At 36.7% G+C, this 27501-nt stretch overlaps 1 protein-coding gene across 2 annotated transcripts; it reads right to left on the bottom strand.

Moving 5' to 3' along the window:
- Positions 1–785: 785 nt before the first annotated feature.
- On the bottom strand, positions 786–27428 carry EIF2S1 (eukaryotic translation initiation factor 2 subunit alpha). Of its 2 annotated transcripts, XM_081291062.1 has the most exons (9): positions 27268–27428; positions 23230–23471; positions 15158–15237; positions 12433–12584; positions 11240–11395; positions 6915–7021; positions 5525–5622; positions 4988–5131; positions 786–3942 (listed from the first exon to the last, which is right to left on the bottom strand). In XM_081291062.1, the coding sequence occupies exons 2-9, from the start codon at positions 23468–23470 to the stop codon at positions 3817–3819; spliced, it is 1104 nt and encodes a 367-aa protein (XP_081147188.1). In that variant the 5' UTR covers position 23471; positions 27268–27428; the 3' UTR covers positions 786–3816. The 2 variants fall into 2 exon arrangements, with proteins under 2 accessions (XP_081147188.1, XP_081147189.1); XM_081291063.1 differs by lacking the exon at positions 11240–11395 and having other exon boundaries at positions 787–3942.
- Between the last annotated feature and the right edge of the window lie 73 nt (positions 27429–27501).

Genomic DNA, 27501 nt, shown 5'->3' with positions numbered 1-27501 from the left:
AATTAACATTGTACATTTTGCACTGCTTTGGAGTGAGACTGCTGAAGAGTGAATTACTCAGGTGCCAGTGGTGGTGCTATTTCCTTCTCTATTTTCCCATTACCAACCTGGAAAGCTATTCTAGGACAGCCATTAGGCATCAGTATCTTGACTTCTGCCCATCAGGATAGACAGCTATGATCCCTTTTTGGAACTCTCTGTATATTTAGTTTTTTTTAATGTGGTGCTGGGGTCAAACCCAGTGCCTCATGCATCCTTTTTGAAACTCTGGCCATTCTGTAATAAATAAAATTCTACTCTCGAAGTAGCTTTCTCTGAAATGTCAACATCTTATTTTTTTCAAATGCAAATCAACATTTGTTTCTGCTTTTAACTCCTAAACAAAGTTTTGTAGTTTTCAAAGGTTTCATAAGTTGAGTATGGAAACATTTCAAGTGATCTGCCACCAAGACTCACTTTTTTTTGCCCAGGAGCATTCTACCTCTGAGGTACATTACTTTTTGAACTGCAAATTGAATCCAGGGGTGCTTTACCACTGAGCTAAACCTCCAGTCCTTATTTCTTGAGGCAGGGTCTTACTGAGTTTCTGGGGCTGGCCTGGAACTGGTGATCCTTCTGTCTCAGCCTCCTTGGAGTTATAGGCCTGCACTTCCATTCCTGGAGAAACTTTGGTTTTAGAATGAACACTGAGACAAATAGGTACCAACGAACACCCCCAGTTGGGAGATTAACCTAAAATAGTGAAAAGTCTGTATCATAGTATTTTTAAAGAACATTTTTATTATTTTCAAGTTTATACAGTGATCTGGCATAAGCCATTGCCAGTGTTTTTGCCAAGTACAAGTGCTTGGACTTCAATGAATAAATAAAATATGTAACCTATATTTAAGGGGAGTGGCTACTTCCATAGTGCTTAAATAAAAACTTGTCCTCTTAAGACTGAACCGTCTCCTCTATTAATTTTGTCCCATAATAACTGACCAGGATTGGGGAGTCCAAGCTGTTTTACCTTATTCTTACCCTTTAAAGCACCATTTTCTATTTGGCCTTTTGCTAATGTCTAAAGTCTATTGAATTTTATTGCTTTAAAACAATTTTTAAAAAACGTTTATTGCTTTTTGAGTATTGATTGGTGCTTATCTGAATTAAAGTACACTTGGTTTAATGACTGCCCAATCTCAAAATTGGCACAATGGTGCCTTTACATGGGAAATAGGATTTCTAAGAATTGGAAAGTAGGTGACCATCAGCTTGAGGCAAATCAGCAAAATGGTACTAGCATTAAAACTTCTTAAAAATCCCTACTATTTAAATTGTTCTTGATGTACACGTGAATTATAAATGGCTGAGGTATGTCAGCTGAGTAATAACTCTGCTTAGCATGATAGTGATTATCATATATCTGTAGCTCCCCAAAGTATCTGAACAATGTATAAGAATCAGCTTGTCTTGCTATAAAATCCATAAAAATAAAAGAAGTTCAAACCTTCCTATTTCCTTTTCACCATTGTCAATTAAGGTATGCACAAACAAGACTCAACCTGTTGCTAATTTGGTTGTCAGAACCAACCATTTGACCACAGAGGCTGAGATGGAATAAACAGGTAACATGAATATTTTTAATGAAAAGGCTTTGGTGGAGAATCAGGATTTGGATAGGCTGCTCAACTGTCATTGTCTGTCCTGTTCGAGCTGTTCAGGAATATGTTGTTTACCTTGTCCTCATGTATCTTGTCCCTGTTTTTAGGTCAGCATATAGACACTTTTAAGTTTAATCTGTTCTCTACTCTTATCAGTGAAACACCGATCCTTTCTTTGGCTAGGGTCAACAATTTACAAAATTGTTGCAGAACTGAGTAAAGGGCCCACATAGGATAAAAAAAATCAGTCACCATGGAAACCACCAATATTTTCCAACAGTTATGGCTTTCAAAGTATGAAAACTTCAGTAAACATTCAATTTCCATGCATACACCAAAGGAGCACCTATTGTATTTTGGTAACATTTTGATGCTAGGAATTTTTATAAAACTTTGATGTTTCAAATATAGAAGTAAAAATTTTGTGTCAATCTTTAATACATCCAGATTCTATTCCCCATGTGGCATGTTGGCTGGCAAACTTCTTGGAATGGGCCATCTGAAGTTAAATCTTTGTATTAAAAAGCTCACACAACCCGACAAAGTAAACAAACGGACAAACTTTCATAATTGGCAGAAACTCTTTCACCAATAAATTCTTCTAAGTATTTTCTAGTCAGTTCCCCTTAAAAAAAAAAAAAAAAAAAAAAGATACGATCATACTTTGTTGTCCAGGTTGGCCTCAAACTCCTAGGCTTAAGCAATCCTCCTGAAGCAGGTCTGACTATAGCTGTACACTAGAGCACCCAACTCCAAAAGCATTAAAAAAAAAAAAAAGCTGTAATGAGTTACATCTAGTCCTGGGTTGACTAGGATGAGTTAAGTTTGATCTGCAGAGTTTTGTTTTGTTTTTGGCACCAGGGATTGGACCCCAGGGCACTTTACCACTGAACCACATATATTTAGAGACAGGATCTTACCGAGTTGCCTACGGCCTTGCTAAGCTGCTGAGGCTGGCTTTAAACATGAGCCCCTCCTGTCTCAGTGTCCTGAACCACTAGGATTATAGGTGTGCACTACCATGACCGGCTGATCTGTTTTAATAGATGTTCTTAGGGCTAGCAGTAAAGTTCAATAACTAGTACCTCAAATATCCTAAGAGATTAAATCTACAAACACACCAAAGTAAATCAAGATTTTCTACTGTAGCTGTACCATCAGATATATTACCTGTGAAATTAATTTTGTGCATATACTTTTATAACAACTAGTTCTTGAAGATAAAATGTAAAAAAAAAAAAAACCCACTATAACTGCATTCAGACAAATCTATATTCTGTTATAAAGAGAACCAAAGATCTATGTGGTACCTAGCAGATATTTTAAAGGGGGTGAAAAAATATCAAAAGTTGGGTAATGATACTCAAAATAAGTAAATCAAAGCAGCAGCATCTTTAAATACAAACATACTTTACCATCTTGAATGAATCAAACTTAAGCCAAGTGGTTAGTAGATCAATAAGGACCCAGTGTCATAAACTCTCATAACCACAAGTTGTCATCAATCTCAAATAGGTTAAAAGGCACATAACAATGTAATTCTTTAATTGCATTTTAAGGCTTTACACCCTCTAAGGGTCAATATCACTGTGATTGAGTTAAAATCATTTTCTCTTAAAAGGGTTTGTTGTACATATCCTTTGATAACTTGCTCTTATATTTCTGCATCTAGACCAAAATAAAGATAAAAGAATTAGGGTCTTCTCATTCAGAATGCTTTTAACTGGTGACAAGAAGGAAGAGGCCTATAGTTAAATATCCCAGAAATTTATTTGATGTTTGCTTTAATACATTTTATATAGAAAGATTGGGATTGTTATTGTTTATTTTGGGGGCCCCTGGTAAATCTCACGGAGGCACTGAACTCAAAGGGTGCCAATCTGGAGACATCAGAAATGGAAATCACAAGCCCAATTTTAGGACTGTTCTAAGCTCAAAGATTTTCTCTCGTGAAATTGGGCTGCTCCCTTAAAAAAACGTGTCAGAGTTACTGTGTGAAAACAGCTGACATTTAGGAGGGCATTTCATGTTTTACAGTGTTGGGAATATTTAAATACTTGGAAATAAAAAATATTCGGCTTTGAAGTTTTCAATACTGGAAAACTTTCAAGTCTAGGGTTTATAGCCAAGAAGGGCTGCTTCATGTTCCTCAAATTAGACTATGCTTCCCACAAAGTTAATCTTCAGCTTTTGCTTCCATTTCTTCTGCATCATCATCTCCATCCACTTCTGCATTTTCTCTCTCAAGCCTCTCCAGCTGCCTTGCAAGTTCAGTCTCATCTGTATCTGTGACCACCTTGGGCTGTGGAAGCAGAGGCATAATTTCAAAGTGAAATAGTTAAATAGCAAATTCAATTTCAATACTACCATTGCTTAGTGTTTTAACTCTTTTCCCTGCCCCAGTACTGGGGATTCAGACCAGGGCCAGTCTACCATTGAGTTACATCCCCAGCCCTTTTCTGAATTTTACTTTGAGGAGGGTCTTGCTAAGTTACCAAAGTTAGCCCCAAACTTGTGATCCTCTTGCTTCAGCCTCCCGATTAGCTTGGATTACAGGTGTGCACCTGGCTAATTTTAACTCTTAAAAAAACCTTTCCTTTCTTTTTTTTTTTTTTATTTAAAGAGAGAGTGAGAGGGGGGGGGGAGAGAGAGAGAGAATTTTTAATATTTATTTTTTAGTTCTCGGCGGACACAACATCTTTGTTGGTATGTGGTGCTGAGGATCGAACCCGGGCTGCACGCATGCCAGGCGAGCGTGCTACCGCTTGAGCCACATCCCCAGCCCCAAAAACCTTTCCTTTCTTAACAACTGTCATATCTATTCACTTTTGAGTGTTGACTTAACACTAACAAATTCTACTAGTTAAAAAATAGAAGAAATTTGAGAAGTACAAGAAAAAGAACTGTGTATTAAAATGGAACTGTATTTTCTATCATCTTTATAATCTAAAACTGTTATCAGTGGATATTACTCCAAGAATAAAAATATCCTACAAAGAATGTATCTTCTGGGCAAAATAAATTACTGCTCCTTTTCAGAGAAAGAATCCAATAAATTTCTCATTTCTACTGTTATTTTCTCATTTCTATCGATGTAACATCATCAGTGAACGTAGGCCTGAATGTCCATCCCACAAAAACATTCTAGTGCTGATAATTCTTATTTATCTATAAAGCCCTTTTTAGGAACTCTCTGCATCAATGATCATTCTATATTTAGTAGATTTACAATCCTAAATATATTCAAAAGGCAGTGATCAGGTATTTTGGAATAAAAATCATTTATAGGTGACTCAAGTTTCCTACAAACTTTAAGAACAAAGGAAAAATGAAAGCACTGAACTCACCTCCATTTGAACATTGAACACACCCCTCTTTTCCTCAATCTTTTCTTTGATAATAGCCATAGCTTGATTGAGGACAGAGAGACCTTCTGTCCTCTCCAGGGTTGTCGTGGTCATCACATACCGAGGAGGAGCTATTAGATTAATCTAAAGAAGACAAAAACTCAATTATGAATGTACCTATACAACACAACTACTAAGATGTTTGTTTATTAATCTCCCGCACTAACAAATAATCCCCAAACTCATCTCTCAATTCTGTAGGTTAGCAATTTGGAATGTTTATTAATGTAGCAAAAGCTAACTGATATAATGATATTATCTAGTATTATGATACACTCCACTAAAAGACTAGGAAGAATTATGATTTGGGAGTCTATGGTGGCTGACCTAACTATAGTCATCATTAGCACAATGGTGCTAACTGCCTCTAAACTGAAGAAATCCTTAAGACATTCAATTATAAGAACATAAAACATGATCTTTCTCATGTGCAGTGCTGGGGATTCAACCCAGGGCCTTGGGTGGAAGACGACTCACCTTGATGGGCATTGTTTCTGTAGAACAATTCAAACCTGCTCTCAGGGCTTCTTTTACAGCATCAATGCCTTCATAACCATAACAAGCCACTTCAATATCTAAAATTATAAAAATCCAAAAACTGATACCAAAAATACAAGAAACATTTAAAGGTTTAAAAGAATCAGAGATATAGCAAATGTACTAGCATTCAAATGCTTATGAAAAGGTCCATCATCCTATCAATTAGAAATCAATCCCAGTTATTAATTTTCACAATTAAAAATATATGAATATGTAGTAAAACTATCTTCTCATCTATATTAAACCACCTAATAACAAAACTATAGAAGACAAATTTAACAAACACTTTAATAGTAACCTGTCTAGAACTGCTTAGGAATTGCTATTTGACCTAGCAATTCTTAGGAATTAGTCCTAAAGAAAACTATGTAAATGAGTAATTTATGAAATATTATCCAGCTATCAAAAAGAACAAGATTCTTATGCTCTGCATGTAAGGGTACCAGTGACAACAGAAAAAGCTAGGTGGTGGAAATTCTACATGGTATGATTCAAGTTTTGTAAACAAAAATTATATATGACTGTAGACCACTTTTTTGGGGCGTGGTGGTGATTGTGGTGGGGAATGAACTTAGGGCCTCTTGAAGCATGCACTCTACTATTGAACTACATCCCTACTCCTAGTGTATGTTCTTATATAGTATTTGTATAGAAAAAAATGTCTCAAAGAAAATATTTCCAGCTATTAGCAATCATTCAGTCCAGAATCATAGTCTATTGAAATAGTTTATTTTGCTGGGTGTGGTGATGCATGTCTGTAATCCCAGCGGTTGAGACAGGAGGATCACATGTTCAAAACCAGCCTCAGCAAAAGCAAGGCACTAAGCAACTCAGTGAGACAAAATCAGGCTGGGGATGTCTCAGTGGTAGAGTGCTCCTGAGTTCAATTCCTGGTACAAAAAAAAAATTTTTTTTCTTTTTCATCCATGGTGCTAGGATTCAAATCCAGGGTCTTGGTACACACTAGATAAAGTACTCTACCACCGAATCACTCATCCTACTTTAAAAAGGGGCTAACCTCAAGTTAGCTGAACTCATGACAACAATATATACATTTTATGACTCTGAAGAAGCAAAAGTAACTTCTTGGACTGGGAATGCAGCTCTATAGTAGAGTGTTTGCCTACAATGCAAGGGACCCTGGGCTTGATCTCTAGTATTGGAGAAGGGGAAAAGCACCCAAATCTCAAACTTTTCTTATTGTAAAAAATATTAGAAAAATTTATACTCGTAGACGCAGAAACATACTCTTTGATAAATCAAATCACTTAACAGCTTTTTTGGAACATGCAAAATATTTTAAAAAATCATTTAGGAAGTCAATTACCTGCTCGAATTTTGACAGCTTGTGGGGTCAAACGCCTATTAATATTGTTAATAAGTACTTCCCGTTCATCTTCATTCAAATCTAAACTATCCAAAATAGATGGATCTCTGATTAAAAAAAAAAAAAGGGCAAGGTTACAATATCGATAGTTATGAACCACGACACAATACACCACAGAATAATGCATGTAACAATAAAGCACTGGCTTCAGTGTCAGAATTAGAGTTGAGAAGCTGGGCATGGTGTTATACGCCTATAATCCCAGTAACTTGGTGGGGTGAGGCAAGAGGATCACCAAGTTTGAGGCCAGCCTTAGCAACTTAGCAAGATCTTGTCTTAAAAAAAAAAAAAAAAATCATGGCTATAAGAATGGTAACACCTTAACAAGCAAACGGAAAACAGTTACAGAAAGTTATGATAGATAAGGAATGGCATGAGTAAATATCAGGTCTGTATAACATGGGGTATAGTTAGGATGCTGAAGGAAGACAAATGAATACAAAGTTGGCAAATGACATGTTTCATAAAAGAAGAATCATCTATCAATAAATTATCAATAAATGTGATAAGCTGCTAATAACAATGTGCATGCTCACCAATAGTCAGAAGCATGCAAATCAAAAAGTATTAGCAAAAGGAAAAAAAATCTTGAGACACACACCAAATGGTGTTGAGAATAAGGGGATATAGGAATATCTACAAAGTTGTTAGAGGGAATTCAAATTAGACAAAAAATCTGAAGAGTAATTTTGAAAATCAAATCAATAAAAAGAATACACGTGTGTGTGCGTACATACTCACACCTATACACATATAATCTGATGACTTGAAAATTCCATTCCTGTGTACATATCCTAGAAACATGTACACATGTACATGATTATTCACCGTAATACTGCTTGAAAATAGAATGAAAGAAAAAACCCCTAAATATCGCTTAATTTTTTTTTGGTACTGGGGATTGAACCCAGGGGCACTTTACACTGAACCACATCTCCAGTCCTTTTTTTTTTTTAACTTTATTTATTTTTGGAAAGAGAGATAATTTTTTACTATTCATTTTTTAGTTTTCGGTGGACACAACATCTTTATATGGTGCTGAGGATCGAACCCAGCACCCTGCACATGCCAGGCAAGCCCGCTCTACTGCTTGAACCACATCCCCAGCCCATCTCCAGTCCTTTTTATTTTGAGACAGGATCTCACTAAGTTGTCCAGACTGGCCTTGAACTTGCAACACTCTGGTCTAAGCCACATAAATCATTGGGATTACAAGCGTGTGCCACTGTGCCTGGCTAAATATCTCTTAATAGAGGAAAGACAAAGCATATTCTCAAAATGAAATATTATATGGAAATTAATATGGATGTAGTAGGTATACATCTATCTATTTGAAGAAATTCTGCTCAGTAAAGCCTTATAAGGCAAAAAGATACAAGAGATTAAATGTTAAATATACAAATTATTCTACGTGACTTTTATGGATATGTGTACAAGTTGCAAATCCCTTATGAAAATTCTTAGAACCAGAAGTGTTGTAGATTTTTTTTAAATTTTGAAACATCCGCATATACAGAATACAGTATTTTAAGGGAGGGGATCCAAGTCTAAACATGAAATTCAATTACTTTTCATATATATCTTACACATATATCCTGAAGGTAATTTTATACAGTATTTTTAGTACCTGTATTTTTTGGGGTGTGTGTGGGGGGTACTGGGCATTGAACTCGGGGCACTCAACCACCAAGCCACATCCCCAGCTCTATTTTGTATTTTATTTAGAGACAGAGTCTTGCTGAGTTGCTTAGTGCCTCACTTTTGCTGAGGCTGGCTTTGAACTCGCCTTCTGAGCCACTACGATTACCGGCATGCGCTATTGCGCCTGGCAGTGCTCCTAGATTTTGACTGCATCCCATTACAGGAGATCAGATGTGAAATTTTCCACTTGTGGCTTCATGTCTGTGCTTTAAAATATTCAGATTTTGGGGTATTTTAGATTTTTGGATAGAGGATGCTCAATGAAATACAATGAATACAATGAAACCATAAAAACAAAATGATAATGATACACACTAGTAACTTCAGAATAGAGGTTACCACTGATAAATGAGGGGAATGGGTCTAGAGAGGAAAAACACCGTTTCTAATGATTTCAGAAGTTTAATTTCTTAATTAAAAAGAAAAACATGAAGCACACACAGCAAAGAATCAGTATTAGTTAAACCCGGGGAGCTGCTACACAGGTTGATGAAGCAAGAGAAGAGTAAAAGGGAGTAATACATACCAAGGCTTAGTGGTAATGGAGGAGGTGCTGGAGACAAAAGCTAAAGGGGCAAGCTAGGACCAGTGATGACAGTGAACCAGTGATGACAGTGAACCTGACTGCCTAGGTGTGGTGGCACACACCTGTAATCCCAGCAATGCTTAGGCAGGGGGATTCTAAGTTTGCTAGCCTCAGCAACCTGGAGAGACCCTAAGCAATTTAGCGAGACCTAAGTCTCAAAATAAAAAATACAAAGGGGCTGGGGGTTTTGCTCAGTGGTTGGGGTTCAATCCCTGGCCAAAAAATAAATAAATAAATAAATAAAAGACTGGGCTGGGGATGTAGCTCTATGGGAGAGCACTTGCTGGGCATATGTGAGAATCTAGGTTTGATCCTCAGTACCATAAAAAAAAAAAAAAAAAAAAAAAAAAAAAGTAAAAGGCTGGGCATGGTTGGCATGTCTCCAATCTCTGTGACTTGGGAACTTGAGGCAGAAGGACTGCACGTTCCAGGCTAACTCTGGCAACATAATGAGAAACTATTTAAAAACAAAAAACAAACAAAAATGCTGGAGATGTAGCTCAGTGGTAGAGTGCCCCTAGTTCACTCCCCTGTACTGCAAATAAAGAAATAAAAATGTACTGATCAAAGAATGCAGAACAGAAGAATAAACAGTGCTTAATGGTTAACAGAACAAACTCTGGATGGAGCCACAACGTCTGGGATTGAATACTGGCTCTATGATTTGTTGGCTTGGTTACCTTGAACAAATTATTTACTCTTTTCCTCAATTTCTTCAACTATACAGTAGGGATAATAATGGCACTAAACCACAGATTGTCAGAATTATGTGAAGTTAGCTATTATTATTATGATTCCCACCTTTCTACAATGTGATTAAAAAAAAAGTCACATGAAGACAAACTGGAATGGTATGCTGGGGGCTCTACTAGATCCATCCAGGTCTTGCTCATCCACTCTAAAGTTTATACGATCAACACATCCTGGCAGCAAAAAGGTTGGAAAGTAATCTTAGTGGTGAGGCAGCTCTAGAGCATTAACATCTAGGAAGGACTAATAGGTAAAGAAACAGAGATATCAACTGCAGAAAACTGAAAGATTCTGGCTGCTAAATGAAAACAGTGCTTGCTAGAATTTGAGGGAAGGTCAAAACATTTTTTTTTTTAAAGTATAAATCAAAGAAACCAGAGGATATTTTTATGCTGATGGAGCAAAATCAATAAAGGGAAAAGATGAAGATCAAAGAGGGAGTAACAGAAATCACTGAGCAGGAGCTAGGCACAGGGTAGCAAAGATTAGATTGAACAGGAAGGAAATGAATTCCAGCAGCACAGAAGAAAATAACAGGTAGGACAGAGATAAGTATGTTCATGATAGTGGGCATAAGTGGATAAGTGTCATGGTTTGGATATAAAGTGTCCTCAAAGACCCATGTGCTAAACGCTTGGTCCTCAATGCAGCAATGGAGATTATGAGAAGTGATTGGATCATCAGGGCTCTGATCCTGTCAGTGGGTTAATAATTTGAAGATATTATTGGGAACTACAGAAGTGAGACCTGGTTGGAGGAAAGTCACTGGAGGTATGCCCTTGGGATCTGTATCTTGTCCCTGACCCCTTCTTCTCTCTGCTACTTGGCTGCCATGAGGTGAGCAACCTTCTTCTGTTACACACTCCAACCATGATGTTCTGCCTCACCTCAAGTCCCAAGTCATGGAGCCAGTCAACCATTGACTGAAATCTCTGAACTCTTTCCTCCTCTGTTGTTTTACTCAGGTTATTTGTCACAGTGATGAAAAGCTAACATGAGGAGTCCTTCTGCAATGGCTCCTATTTTCTTTGTAAAATAAAAAGGGAAGTGAACACACCAGCTAAGAGTGAGAGAAGAGAGGTAGAGTGTTTCTGACAAAGAACATAGAAAAGCTCTAAAACAGTCACTATAAAAATGGGAGGAAGAACTGACAAAGAGCAGAGAGAATGTGAGGCAGCAGTGAAGATCTAGCAGAGGTTGGAAACCATGAATATACAGCGGCACCAACCTGTGAAACTGATTTTTCCTAGCAGCACTCAGCAGTCTATAAGTACACAGAAAGAAAGCAGGAACATCACTCCAAGGCTGGATGTAACAGAAGGGAAAACAGGACAAAAGCTCATGATATTGGCAAGAAAGTTCTTGAAATGATAGTTCATGGTATCTACACTGGATAAGAAAGAGAAAGCAGGAAAGGGTGAAAAGACAAAAGAAAAAAACAGGTTTAGAGTAGAGTATAAACCTAGTGAGTATAACACATAAAGGAAGTACACAATTTAGGGTCCTAAGACTTGGAACAAGCATTTATAATATAAGAATTTAAGAAACAGAGTAGGACTAAATGGGAGCCAAGACAGAAAGAACAGAATATGCATACATGCCAAGGTGGCACACACTTGTAATCCCAACTGTGAGGGAGGCTGAGGCAAGAGAACTCCAAGTTCAAGGACAGGCTGGGCAACTTAGTGAGACTCTGTCTTAAAATAAAATAAAATAGGGTTGAGGATGTGATTTAGTTGGTAGACCACTTGCTCATCATGTGTGAGGCTCTGGGTTTAATTCCTAGTAACTAAAACATATGGGTGCACACAAATAGAATATGTGGATTAAAGGTTTTAGAGGCACAGCAAAACCTGCTGATAAAAAGGCCCAGAGTGAAACATGGAAGAATGACTAAAGTGGCATGGTTGAAGGTCAAAGAAATGAGGTAAAGTAAATAAGAAATTATAGTTTTGGATGAGATATCCACACTGGTCTGAAGTCATCTATAATAAATAATGAAACCAGGAAATAAAAATAATGTATAATGGAGTAGTGTTAGATGAAAGCAAATGGGTTATGAACTATATAACTATTGTATATGAAATTACAAAGACTTGACTATGTAGGATTGTCCTAATGCATGGGGCTTTCGTTTAATTTTTTGGTACCAGGAATTGACCCCATCCCCCCTTTTATTTTAATTTTGAGATAGGGCCTAGCTAAGTTGCTGAGGCTGGCTTTGAACTGGCAATCCTCCTGCGTTGGCCTGCCAAACTACTGGGATTACAGGTGTATGCCACCATGCCCAGCTAGCATGGGCCTTTTTGTACTTAAGATATTTTTATCTAAATATGGCAAGAACTTAATGCTGGGCTATCAACCTGTATGCCAGACCCAACAGCTGACATATTAGTACAAGCAGAATCAAGGTGTTCTTACGAGACTGCATGCTTAAATGCATCATAGGCACCATAACCAGGTCTCTTGTATTTGTCATCAAAGACCCAGGCAGTCCTCTGGAACAGGCTTTCCAGTTGCTCATCCTTGGTATATTCTAATACCTCAGCAACATGACGAAGAATGCTATAAACCTAGAAACAGAATTAAAAGCTCAATAATTTCAAGAAAAGAAATCTAGAAAAACGTTATTGCTACATTTCAGTAGATAGCATAATTTGACAGTAATTCTTTAACAACAAAAGTTCTCCATACTAGCTTTTTTGAGCTAAAAAGAAATATTCACTTTCTCATAATAATGTATTCAAGTGAGTATAACACATAAAGGAAGTACACAATTTAGGGTCCTAAGACTGGGAATAAGCTTTGACAATGGGACCAATTAACATCTCTGAATTTGTTTCATTTGGGAAAGGGAGCTATTGCAAAGAGCTCTTACATGTATCAGATATATACAAACACATACTCTAAATAGAAAATTGGTATATAAACATAAGTTCTTATTACTCCACATGAAAACACAGAACCAATTGAAACTTTAAGATTTCTTTTTCTCTGCTATCATGTAACAATTATCCTTCAGCATCACTCACTTGCAAAACTACTTTTCTAAGCTCCCAAAAATAACACAGGATTTAAGAGGAGAAAAAGTATTTGTTTTTCACATATACTTTTTAGTTGTAGATGGACACAATACCTTCATTTAATTTACTTATTTTTATGTGGTGCTAAGGTTCAAACCCAGTGCCTCACACACATGCTAGGCAAGCACCCCACCACTGAGCCACAACCCTAGCCCTGAGAAAAAGTATTTTAAATGGTTTTAATGTTAGTTACATGTGAATATTGAGCGAGGAAAGGTACTAATATTGGCTGTTTCGTTTTATCACCTTATCATTCTGGTAACTTTTTTTTTTGAGACAGATGGAGTCTTGTTGCATTGCTCAGGCTGGTCTTAAACTTGTAGGTTCAAACAATTCTCCTGTCTTGGCCTCTTAAGTAACTGGGACTATAGGTACATGCAATCGTGCTGGGCAAGTTTAACAATATAAGGGAGACCCCCCCAAAAAGAGGAATGTCTTAGAACATTCCTCAAACTTGGTGGGACTTGAGATTCTGCATTGCTATTAAGTAGTGGGGTAATGCCAACGGCCCATGTTGCTGCTCCAAAGACAATATGAATATTAAGGTCCTATTAAAAAGAGATTTTACTGATAGTATTTTCAAAGATATAAACCATAATATATTTTACTGATGTGGGAGTGCATTAGTAAAACAGAGACAAAGAGAGATCTGGATAATAGTCTGATGGGCATTAACCTTTTTTTCTCTTTTACTGAAATTAACTGAAATTTAAAAAATTGGAACATTACTTCCTTGGTATTTTATCTAGAGGACAGGACCACACATGACAGAAAGGAACAAAAGATATCAGTGGAAAACACAGAAACCATAAACAATGGTATTAAGAAAGGAGGATCCTGGGGCTGGGGTTATGGCTCAGCGGTAGAAAGCTCATTAGCATATGCGAGGCCCTGGGTTTGATCCTCAGTACCACATAAAAATAAATAAATAAAATAAAGGTACTGTCCCCAACTAAAAAAAAAAAAAAAAAAAACCAGAAAGGAGAATCTGAACTGAGGGTATAGCTCAGTGGTAGAGTATGTGCTTAGAATGAACCAGCCTTGCAGTCCACCACCAGTATCACAAAAGGAAAGAGAGAGAGAATGACCAACCGCCTTATTAATAACAGGTTCCTGTTTTGATATTTTAACATTTGTCTCTGCTACCTTTACCTGAGAACAGTGTTGAAAGACAAGAACTACATTTTACACATCCCAGTCAGAATTAAGCTAAGCTGGTGGAATGTGATGATCATTATTATCCAAAGTACTTCATCCAAAGTATGAAGACAGGAATTGGTGTGAATATACTTTGTATACAACCAGAGATATGAAAAATTGTGCTCTATATGTGTAATAAGAATTGTAATGCATTCCACTGTCATATATAAATAAAAGATAAAAAATTAAAATTAAAATTAAAACAAAAAAAGAAAAGAAATAAGCTAAGCTACCACATGTGGTGGCATATGACTGCAATCCTTGTTACTTGAGAATCTAAGGCAGGAATATCACTTTTCCCCCCTCTTTTTGGTGTTGGGGGATTGAACGTAGTGCCTCACACATACCAGGAAAGTACTCTACCACTAGGTCATATCCCCAACCCTAGAAAAGCCTACTGAGTTCAAGAGTAGCCTGGGCAACATAGCAAGACCCTATCTCAAAAAAATAAAATGGGAGTTGGGGTTGTAGCTCAGTGGAAGAGTTTTTGCCTAGCATGTGTGAGGCACTGAGTTCGATCCACATTAAACAACAATAACAACAACAACAACAAATAAAGGCATTCTGTTTACCACTACCAGAGTTAACTTAATCTACAATGGCCTCAAAACACTAACTTATAGTATTGACTTGAGAACATTAGATCACTAGAAATGCTTTCTGGTAGTGGCTTGATGAGATAAATAACATTGTAATTGTACTCTTCTGGAATTAAGTCTTCAAATTAGATTTCCATGTAACACATAATTGAAAATAGAGTAACAAAAAAATGAAAGTTTTTGTTTTTCATTTTTCTGCCAGGAAAGGCATATGCTGATATTTATTAAACATAGTGCACAAATTTGACTCAAAAATGAACTTACGGTTTTAGATTTTGTGAATTTGTCTTCACATTTGATTGCTTCCTCTGGAGAAACTCTTCTTTTTGACAAATCGATATATCCTATGAGAAAATTTTGGAAAAAATCATCAAGTGCCAGCATACCATTCTGACCAATTCTTATAACCAAGTTGATTACTATAATCTTACAATTATTCCCCACTAAAATCTTATCAACAAAAACTGTGTAAGAAAGATGAGAGATTCTGATCTGTTTTCAGAAATGCCCTTTAAAACAGTCTCTATTACTTTGGTGGAGGAAATTGGCTAGTCAAATGCCTCTCTTTCCTCTACTTTCTTCCCTGATTTTTTTACAGAGTAGAAAGTCACTCTGATTTGGTTTAGTTTAAGAGGTTAACCTCAACAGAGGTCACATACAGACACCAAAGGAACATATTAAAATTTTCATCTAGCAAGTGACTACCACATCCAAGTGACGATGATAGACGCTTTACTTAAGCACCTCATTAAACTCTTACAACAATTCTGCATAGTAGATCTTTCTTCTAGGTTAACTTGTCAAGGTGCATCTGTAATCCCAGTGGCTCAGGAAGCTGAGGCAGGAGAATCACAAGTTCAAAACCAGCCTTAGCAATTTAGCAAGGCCCTGTCTCAAAATAAAAAAGGGCTGTGGATGCAATGGTTAAGCACCCCCAGGTTCATTCCGTGGTACAAAAAAAGAAAAATAAGTTCTAGTGTGGCAAAACCCCGCAAACTTGTTCCTTGTTAGGATTTCTAGTGCAATGCTAAATAACAGTGATGAGAGTGAACATTCTTGCCTTGTTCTCTATCCTAGAAGAAAGTCTATCTGTAGTTTTTTCCCTAGACATCCTTTATTAGATTAACAAAATTCCCTTTTATTTCTAGCTTGCTGACTTTTTATTAATAAATGAGTATTGAGTTTTGTCAAATGCTTTTTTACATTTATTAAAATGAATGACTGGAATTCCTTTGACATTGTTAATGTACCTGGACTGTTTCAGATTCTGAGCATTTCTTTCCTCAAAAAAACATGATTGATACATAGTAAACTTCACCACTTTAGTGTACAATTCTGAGTTTTGTTAAAAAATACAGTCATGTAACCACTACAATCAAGAACCACTAACCCTCAAATCATTATTAAAAACCAAACAGGTTTTGTTGTGAATATACATTTTAATTTCACGTGGACAAATACCAAGAAATTGGTATTGTTGGGTTGCATAGTACATGTACTTAATAACTGCCAAATTGTTTTCTAAAGTGCATGTACCATTTTTGCATTTCCATAAGCAGTTCTTATCTATCAGTCTTTTAAAAATATATATATATTTTAGTTGTAGGTGGACATAATACCTTTATTTTATGTATGTATATGTGGTGCTGAGGATCAAACCCAGGGCCTCACATGTGTTAGGTGAGCATTCTACCACTGAGCCACAACCCCAGCCCCCCAGCCCACCCTTTTTTTTTTGAGAATAGTCTCACTTGTTGCCCAGGCTGGACCCAAAACTCCTACACTCAAGCAATACTACTGCCTAGACTCTCAAGTAGCAGGGACTATAGATGTATACCACTGCATGCCCCAGCATCATTTTGTTTTGTGGTGCTGGGTATCAAACCCAGTGTTATTAATGTGTATTTCCTAATGACTAATGATGTTCAACATCTTTTCATGTGCATATTTGCTATTCATTTTCTTCTTTGATGAACTATTTATTCAAATCTTTCGCTCATTTTTTAAATGAGTAGATTAGGGAAATATTTTAGGTTGTTAAAATAATCAGGTTTGTTTTTATCCCATCCAGTTGTCCCACCATCATTTAAGGGAGAAAAAAAAGAAAAGACAATCTTTTCTCTACTCAGTTACTTCTGCACTTCTGTTGATCAATTATATTAATAAGAGTATAATCAAGTTTTTTCTCCCTTTTTTCTCTCTTTCCAGTATTGAGAATTGAACCCAGGGATTCTCTAACACCAAGCTATGTTTCCATCCCTTTCCATTTTTTATTTTGAGACAGGGTTTAAGTTGCTGAGGCTGTTGTGATTCTCCTCCTGAGCCTCTAATGTAGACTGGATTACAGGTGTGTGCCACCATGCCCTGCTACATAAAGTTTTGAGTGTTAAACCAACTGCATTGCATTCCATATACTCTACTTGGTCATGCTTTACTATCTGTTTTATACATTGCTGGATTTGCCTTTTTTAAAAATTTTTCTTTATATTGCTAGGGGTCCAACCCAGAAATAGAGTGCCTGCCCTGCATGTTGGGTAAGTCCTTACCTCCTCCTCCTCTTTCTTCTTCTTTTAATATTTTACTTGTGGGTAGACACAATACCTTTGTTTATTTATTTTTATGTGGTGCTGAGAATCGAACCCAGTGCCTCACATATGCTATGCAGGTGCTCTACACTGAGCTACAACCCCAGTCCCTCCCCTTTCTACCTTCTTAAAGTCAAAACCCAGATAATTGTTTGCAGATCTTTAATGTTTTCTAGCACAAGCAATTAAAAATTATAAACTTCTCAAGCCTTCTTTAATATATGGATTATTTAGATGAGCTTTTTTTTTTTGGTGGTGTTAGGAATCGAACCCAGGGCCTTGTGCATGCGAGGCAAGCACTCTACCAACTAAGCTATATCCCCAGCCCACTAATGATGCAAATACTTATTTTTTCCACTCAAGATATAATGATATTGATTTTAAACCAAGTTCTGGTGTGACCCAAGAACATACTTTGTAGCTAGGCATGGTGACACATGCCTATAATCCCAGTGACTGTGGAGGCTGAGAAAGGAGGATCATAAGTTTGAGGCCAGTCTCAGCAATTTAGTGAGACCCTGCCTCAAATTAAAAAATAAAAAGGGATAAAATACAGTTGTAAAGCACCCTGTGTTCAATGCCCAGCACTCAAACAAAAAACATACTTTATATGTACTATTTCAATACTTCCAATGTTGAAATCATTGCTCAAATTATCCTCTATCTTGGTGAATATGGCATGCACATGTGATAAAATGCATATTCGTTTTCTGGATGTAATGTTCTATGTATCAGTCAGGAAAAGGTCTTTATTGGTTTTCTTTTTTTAGTGTAGTTGTTCTATCAGCTGTTCAGAGTTCCTTCAAGTTTCTAACTTTGACTACACATTTTTGTTTCATATTTCATGAATCTCTATTCAGCACACATATACTGATGACCATGCTGTCATTCTAACAAAATGACCTTTGATCATTAAAAAATGTCCCTGTTTACTCTGGAAATGTCTTTAAGTTTACTTTATCTAGTATTAACATAGACACCCCAGTCTCCTTATGGCATTGTTTACATAGTATATTTTTCCAGACACTTATTTAAACCAACTACATTTCTTGAAGATACCATTAATGTTGGATCTTGTCTTTTATTTCATTATAATAACCTCTGCCTTTTAACTGGAATACTCGCTTCATTTATATTTAATGTAATTATTGATATAAATGGATTTAGGTCTATGTTTTAGGTGTTCAGGAAGCAGAGGCAGGTAGAACATGAGTTCAAGGCCAGCCTAGGTGGCACAGTGACACCTTGTCTCCAAAAAAAAAAAAAAAAAAAAAAAAAAATTTAAACACAGAGATTTACCATTATATTTTCTTGCTTCTGTGTTTTAGTTGTCAATGTATTATGTCTACTTTAAACAATGTTCTATATTTTCTTAGATTCTATATGTCTATTTGGCATCCATAACACAGCCCATTGTACAATAGTTTCTCCTTATCCTTGGATGCCTGAAACTGGATAGTACCAATCCTTTTATACACAGATATATAATATGCACACATGTACCACACAGTGACATTTTGGTCAACATTTGGTCAATTGCATGAGTGGAGGTGGTCTAATATAAACTAGGCGTATAGTAGGCTACACCATCTAGATTTGTGTAAATGCACTTTATGTTGTTTGCATTTCTCAGAACATATCTCTTATCTTTTTTTTTTTTTTTTGTACCAGAGATTGAAGCCAGAGGTGGGCACTCAACTACTAAGCCACATCCCCAATCCCTTTTTTGAGACTTAGCAAGATCCTGTCTCAAAAAAGGGATTGGGGATGTGGCTTAGTAGTTGAGTGCCACCTCTGGCTTCAATCTCTGGTGCATTTACACAAATCTAGATGGCCTCACTATATTGCTGAGGCTGGCTTTAACTTGGAATCCTCCTGCCTCAGCCTCTTGAGCTGATTACAAGCATTTATCATTGTGCTTAGCTAAACTCATCACTAAAAGTGATGTTTTTTTCTTAAATATAGATCCCTATGATAAAGTTAATAACTTAAACACAGTAAGAGATTAATAATAATAAAACAGAATAATTAGAACACCATTGTATAGTAAAAGTTATGTGAATATAGTCTCTCTTGAAAGAGTTAAGACAAATAACATTTATGGAATGTGAATGGTTAGGAAACCATGGAAAGTGAAACCAAGGAAAAGGGTGGATTACTGTATTAACTATATTTTCTGTATTCTTTCTTATTTATGTTCATTTCTATTAAACACTTTAGCAAATGCTTTACCACTAAACTATACTTGCTGCCCATGAATTCCTGTTTTTTTTTTTTTTTTTTTTTTGAGATGGGGTCTTGCTATGTTTCCCAGGCTGGCTCCAAAGTGAACCTCATTCCTCAAGTAGCTGACTATAAGCATGAGCCATCACACCTGGCTTCTAGTTTCTATATTCTGACATCTGTGGCTTCAATGACTAGAATAAGAATGTCCCCTAAGACTAGCCCCAAATCAACCCAGGAAATACCAGACAATAGGCAGAAGCCTTTGTGCCTCCAGATCTGCCAAAATCATTCAAAATAGCCAATTCTAAGTTGTTTATCCTGCCCTGGCCTAGGATTTCCTGCAACTCCTTCTGCTTTCTGACTAAAACTGCAAGGTATGGCATGGTATGGGAATACCCCTTCTCTCAAGAAATATAATAAAAATCTTCCTTTGATGGCATTGACCTCTCTGTGCCATCAGTCATCTTCAACAAATTAAAATCTTAAGTGTACAAAAAAGACAAACAGCTTAATGCATTAAATTTTTTTTTTTTTTTGCTGTAGACAGACACAATACTTTTATTTTTATGTGGTGCTGAGGATCCAACCAGTGCTCTACCACTGAGCGACAACCACAGCCTGATAAATGAATTTAAAAAAAATTAATAAGAGGGGTAAAATAGTATTTTACAATTACTCACATATTTCTCGTTACCGTGAATAATTTCCTTTATCATTTCTTTTTTTTTAACACACACACATATTTATGCACGTGTGTGTGTGTGTGTGTGTGTGTATTTAGTTGTAGGTGGACAGAATATCTTTACTTATTTGTTTATAAGTGGTGCCAAGGACCAAACCCAGTGCCTCACACATGCTAGGTAAGCACTCCACCACTGAGTCACAATCCCAGCCCCCGCTTACTATTTCTTATAATGCAGCTCAATTCAGCAATTGATTCTCTTAGTTTCTATTTACCTGAAAATGTCTTTGTTTTGACTTTCATTAATCAATATTATCTTAGGATACACAATTCTCATGTGACAATTTTTTTTCTTTCATTGGCTTAGAAATATTAGGCCTCTATTATTTCCAATAAGAACACCATAGTAATTTGTATCAGCATTCTTACGTACGTAACATGTTATTTTCTTCTAGTTATTTCCAAGATTTTCTTTCCTAGTAATTTGGTGTGCCTAGACAGTTTCATTAGCATTTACCCTGTGTGAAGGCTGTACTTTGCAAAATTTACTCTTCTAAACAGATATAGAAAACTTTTGGCTGTTACTTTTTCAAACATACTTTCTGCCCCCTTTCTCTTGTCTCTTCTATTATAATAGAGCTTTTGATATTGGGTAGATGATTGAGGCTCTCTCCATATTTTTGTACCCCTATCTTTTCTGATTTGTTTATTTTCAATGAACCATCTTCAAGTTTCACTGAGCCTTTTGTTTTCTTCAATGTATTGTTAGCCCATACAGTGAATTTTTCAGATACATTTTTCAGTTATGACTTATATTTATTTCTTCTTTAAAAAGTTTTTAACTTCTCTAAGATCTCATTTTGTTCATTCCTTACAAGTATATTTTCCTAGTATCTTTAAGCAGTTATAACATCTGGTTTTAAATCTTATCTCCTAATTCCATCATTTGGATCACTTCTGAGCCGGTCTTCAGTGACTGCCTTCTCTTTCTAGAGGTTGTATTTTCCTATATCTTTGTATGTGTATTAAGTCAGCTTTACACTGCTGTGACCAAAAATATCTGACAAAACAACTTAAAGGAGAAGTTTATTTGGGACTATTTGAGAGGTTCAGTCCATGGTTGCCTGATTTCATTGCTCTGGACCTAAGATCAGGTAGAATTATCATGGCAGAAGGGCCATGATAGTTACTAATGGATCAATTCACCAATTAACTCACAGTCCTTATAAACTAATCACTTCACCTTTTTAACATTCCTGGCACTGTCACATAGCTTTTGGGAAATACTTCATACCCAAACCATTTAACAGAATGTTTAGCAATTCTGAACGCATCCTGGACATTGTTGAGTATTTGGCAGAGACTCTAGATTCCTGCGAGCTACTCTTAAGAATAGGATCCCGGGCTGGGGATGTGGCTCAAGCGGTATCGCGCTGGCCTGGCATGCGTGCGGCCCGGGTTCGATCCTCAGCACCACATACCAACAAAGATGTTGTGTCCGCCGAGAACTAAAAAAAAAAAAAATATTAAAAATTCTCTCTCCCCCCCCCCACTCTCTCTTAAAAAAAAAAAAAAAAAAAAGAATAGGATCCCAAGTTCAAAGCCAGCCTCAGCAACTTAGCAAGACCCTATTTCTAAATAAAAAATAAAAATGGCTGGCGATATGGCTCAGTATTTAAGTACTCCTGGGTTCAATCGCTGGTAACGGTACCCCTGCCCCCATTAAAAAAAAAATAATGATAATGATTTTTAAACTCCACAACTCAGGAAGCTGAGGCAGGAGGATTGTTTGTAACTTTGAGGCCAGCCTTGGCAATTTAGCAAGACCTTGTTTTAAAACAAAATACAATAAAAATGGTTAGGGAGTAGCTCAGTAGTAGGGTACCCTTGGGCACAATCCCCAGTATCCCAATTAAAAAAAAAAAAATTTTAATAGGCAATTTACTGTCTGTGGGAAGTAGCTGAAATCTTCAGATTTTAATCCTGTTGGGCTGCTTGCTTAGACACTACTCTTATATGTTAGTAGTTCATGGGTCAGCCAGAGATTTGGGCAGAATTTACACACAGACTTAAGGGGTCTTCCTTTGTGGATTTCTCCTTTAATGCTATCATTACTACCATTTTCCACCTGCTATGACTGTCTAAAATACAAAACTGCAAAATATAAAACATCCAGTGTAGTTCCTTTCTTCAAAGTACTGACTTACCTTCAGTTTTGCCCTGCTTTTGCTTTTTTCTCATTGTCTTTTGGTAGTTGTATTTTTCTGTGTCCAGGGTTTATATATGTACATAGTCCTGATAAATAGCTCTTATTTTAAAAGTTTCATCTAATAGGACCCTAACCCTTTTGTATGGGCTCTTTTGCACTGATTTTTTCTTTAATCCTACTCTAGAGATCTTCCCCTATCAGAATATTCAAAATCTCATTTTGAATAAAAACACACTGATTTATTTAACAAGTCTCCATTTTGATTGTTTCTTTTTAATTAATACTGTACAAATGCTGCTTAGAAATAGTTATATGTATTTAGCCAGGCACAGTGGCACAGCCTGTAATTAAATAAACAAATACTAACCCAAGTGGTCTTGCTTAGATGGCTAACTGACATACTTCTCCAGCAACTTTGGTTTATAAAAAAGAAAGAAAGAAATTTTTAAACAGTAGTACACAAATAAAAAAAAATACATATATTTAAAAATAAACTGAGTTAAATTCTTATAATTTTTCTCTCCCACTCCTTTTGGGTAGTATTGGGGATAGAACCCAGGGCCTTGGCACATGCTCGAGCTGAATTACACCTCCAGACTATAATTTTAAAAGTCTTAAGATATTTTTCTCTTACCTTTTTCTTTGTCCACTCTAATAACAACCACACATTCATTCCTGCCAATTCGGATGAGTTTGTTTATAGAACGGATACGCCGTCTGGATAATTCACTGAGAAGAATCATGCCTTCAATGTTGTTGTATTCTAGCAAGCTGACATAAGCTCCCATTTCAGCAATGGACCTTACATTCACCATCACTACATCTTCCACCTCAGGAAATTTGTGTTGGTAAAATCTACAACTTAGACCCGGCATTCTGCAATTTAAGCAAGAGAATCAAATTAAGTGTTCAGTTAAGGTCAAAATAAATGTCAATTTTCTACATCTTGCCAGTGAAAGTAAATAAAAGATAAATATAGTTATTTGTTTTCTCATCTCTTTGAACTTCTTAAATAGTATCAGAAAACAGATGGGTATCCAGGAACCAAGCTTTAATTTTTATTTTGCTCTACCTTTTGTAAGCTTGGGTGATCCTTTGCCATCAGTTTTAGAGAAATCATAAAAAATAATGACCATCTATAAAGTACTCTGAGACTTAAGGATTAAAGGAATACCTCAAGAATAAAATACTATTTTATTACTACCACTTTAAAGAATATGAAATGATGGGAAGCATCACCACTGTTATAAACTTGTCAGCAAAATCCAAGCTACTCTTTCTCCGAGTCAGCTAAGATTGCATGTTACCACCCAGTAAGTAAAGGGAAGAATTTTCTGACAACTTAACCCTTAACCAATATACCAATGATATATACAATCTTTTTTATTTTGTAGTGCTGGGAAATGAATACAGGGTCTCAGGCACACCAGGCAAATGCTCCAACCCTGAGTTACATCTCCAGCCCATTATCACTTATTATAGCCAAAATTAAAGTATCAGGTATCAAGGAAACCAAAACCTAAAAATTTATCAATAACAAAATGTTTAACAGATTTTTTTCCTTTTAAAACACACTTGCCCCTCTAATTTTTATTTTGTTGAGTACCCAATTTTGAGAACAGCTTTATAAATCTCCGTTTACTACAAAGTTCAAGTTTCTCTCAACCCCTAGGCTACTTTCAGTACCACCTTTCTTATGATCCATAAGCTGGCGTTATGTCATGGGTAGAAGTATATTTGAACAAAGAGGCTCTCAAATTAATAGTGGCTGATGATTTTCACGTTTTTCTATTAACCTTAACCCATTTACTGTTGGCAGAGTTCAGAAGAGAGGGGTAATAGGACCTAAAAGCCTAAGAAAAATCTATGAAAATTTAATAACATTTTTGTTAACAGGGAAATATGGCTGCCAATAACTGACTTTAGGCAGACCACCTACATTCAGCATATGGAACACCAGAGTTATGCTGCAGTGCAGTAATAGAGCTGCCACCTGTCACCCATGTACACCTTACCACTGGGAAGATATCCATGGGACTTATATATCTTTCCATTGCCTACCAGGTCTTATATGATCTGGCCACCGCCTATCTCCTTGAGGTACCACTTTCTTACTTATTTCCACCATTTTACAGATAAAGAAATTGAGGCACAAAACCAACTTGCTCTTTCATATACTGATACCTATGAAGTTTGGATCCAGAGTCTTTGTTCTTACAAATCAGGATATATTTTCTCTCAGTATTACTGGCAAATGTGTTGCAGTAAAAAAAAATCTTAAACAAAAAGCAACTTCAATATAGATATTCAGTGTGGTAGCATATACTACAAATTCAGGCAAACTATTAGCATCAATCTATCTTGTTTTACAAAAAACAACATATGTGGCAGTGAAGTATTTTTCTTGTAGCTTGACAACATAAGGATTTAGCAAACAAAGGAAGCAGACACTCAATGGCCAGAATTATCCACTAAGAAATAGCTGAAATGGTTGTTTCATTTTAAAACAGGGCTCTTTCAGGGGTGGGGGAGCAGTTGTTGCCAAATATCTGTACATAATTACATTTGAAAGTTTAAAGAGTCTCAAATAGATACCAAATTAATGATATGGAGCAATTTTTAGAGATTTAACAGATATCAACTACATTTTCTTTTTACAAAGTTTCTCCAAAAAGTAAAAGTGATGCTTTCAGGGAAACAAGGTTTAATTTAATGGTTAACAAACATAGGAAGTGAGAAAACAGGGTAAAAGAATCCTGAAAAGAGATATATAAAAACTACTTCTTTAGGAGGCAAAAAAATCTCTTCGCAACATACAGAATAATGTAATGCTGCTAATGATGTTATTCACAGCAAAGAAGGAAAGTAGCTAGTCACTACAACCATCTGCATATTGTTTAATAGATTTGAACATGTCATCTTATGAAATGCTAGTAACTTTTTTTAAAGTGGTTTAAAAAAAAAAAAAAAACTAGCTCCCCCCTTCAGGAAAACAGAAACCACACTAGATATTTACTTGGCCTTTTCTATCATTTTCAAAACATTCAGATTTTTAAAATTTGGACTTCAACAAGTGTCAAGTCAGGCCAGTAGCCCCTTGTTCTGCCCTACTTACTATCTATAGTTGCTAGGGAAAGGTTCCCTTTGAACTGCTTTTCTCATCAATACTTCACAGGTTTGTGAAGGTGTCAATTGAAAATATATGTAAAAATATTTTGAAAAGTGTATCATACTACCCTAAAATTCAAAAAGGCAAACGAAGTATCATTTCCATTTTATAACTTAATTTGTTAATCTACTAGGTACTATACATTACTGATATAAGATTCTTACCTAAGGAATTAAATATAAAGTTGGAAACAATCTAGTATGCAAACAATTACAATATAAAGTACTACAAAAGACATAGTGAAACAATCAGTTAACAGGGAGCCAAGAAATAGAAATACTGAATGATTTCCTCAATGATAAATGCATACCAATTACCAAAGCAAAAGCTAAACTCAAGTCTTCTGACATTAAATCTGGAGTGTCTAACTAGAGAGCTTCAATAGGCCAAAGCACTACACAGCTATGTGTTCTGATATAAAAGACATCAATTATCTTTTGAAAGATAATAACCAAACTTCACACTAATTTCAAATACTTTGCATTGTCCGTAATGTTGCCAGTGGTCGGTAGGACTTATCCCTTAAACCAGAGCATGGTTAAGTCACCATAATGGATACAGAAGTCCACATTCCTTTCCAGTGTATTGTGTTGGGAAAACTCATGCGCCTCTAAAATAATTCTTGGTTTGTAAGTGCTGTACAAACAAAACTTTCAAACTGTCTCAATCGGGAGAAGAAAGTTAAGACTTCTATATCAAGTCCTTTCTCAAAAAAAAAAAAAAAAAAGTGCTTCTTGCTTAACGAAAATTAAAGCAGCCTAAGTTTGGCGTATAACTAAAGGGACCGTACCATGTATAGGCATTTAACTTAAATTTTTGGCTTTTAGTTATGCAAAATTCTAAGACTACAGTTCTATTCTCACCGTTTCCAAAATGAGACGAACAGATACTAACAATATTCAAGGGATGATTCATTCTACAGAAACGCACAACTCGAGGGATAAGGTATCTTAAACTTCAGTTTTAATTATCAGATTAATAAACTATTCTAGGACCCAGCTCTTTTCCGCATGGGAGCCCATTCCACTGGTTGTCTGAGAGTCAGGTAGGAATTCCAGAGAATCGGGAAATTTCTGGCAATATCGCTGGGCGGGAGAAGTGGGGACATACAGATTTAAAATAATTCTCAGACTAGGAAAAAGGCCAAGTGCTCAGCGTCCCGGAGCAGGGATGGGGTGTCAGGGCGTTTTCCCGAGGTCGCCCCACCTCGGGGCATGCTCGCTTTAAACACACTGAAGAGGGAGTAAAATCCACTTGGCCCACTTTCGTTCCCGAGATTTCTCCGCTGATACAACGTTGGCTCTGGCACACAGGAAGACCGACACAGAGCCGGAGAGGAGGCCCTGACTGAATCAGCGGGCGGTGGCGATGGTGTCCAGACACTTCCCGCGCCGGGTCGGGAAAAGGAGGGGGAGTTAGCTCGGGGCCTACCCTGTCGACCACTCCTGTCAGTAGACAAACTAAAGTGAGTTCTCGGGTAAACCGAACTGCGGGATTAGTCACCTGAGGTATGTGTGTGAATCCCGCACTGAAGTCCCGCGTGGAGCTCTTTAGTCCGAACGTTCAGACTTGGTAGATCAGTACCAGCCGCCGAGCCGCCGCAGCGTGCGCCTCGCACCACCCCAGCGCGCATGCGGAACCACCTCGCACCACGCAAGCGCCGAAGGAAAAGGCCCTTCCTCTCCATCGATCATAGAGTGTGGGTCCTCCGAGAACCAGGGGTGTGGACCACAGAAG

Source organism: Spermophilus citellus, assembly GCF_964194105.1.
Source record: "Spermophilus citellus genome assembly, chromosome: 4".
NCBI lineage: Eukaryota > Metazoa > Chordata > Mammalia > Rodentia > Sciuridae > Spermophilus > Spermophilus citellus.
The sequence above is the reverse complement of the archived record's forward strand: the minus strand, read 5'-3'. Positions and strand labels throughout refer to the sequence as shown.

What these genes read in the sequence shown, in the direction of transcription:
- EIF2S1 (XM_081291062.1), bottom strand. Translation starts at nt 23,470, where the DNA reads ATGCCGGGTCTAAGTTGTAGATTTTACCAACACAAATTTCCTGAGGTG. An exon ending in AGGAAAAATCAGTTTCACAG is followed by an intron (nt 7,022 to 11,239) that starts GTTGGTGCCGCT and finishes TTTTTTAATCAG; the next exon opens with AGATCCATCTATTTTGGATA. An exon ending in AGCTGTCAAAATTCGAGCAG is followed by an intron (nt 5,623 to 6,914) that starts GTAATTGACTTC and finishes TTATAATTTTAG; the next exon opens with ATATTGAAGTGGCTTGTTAT.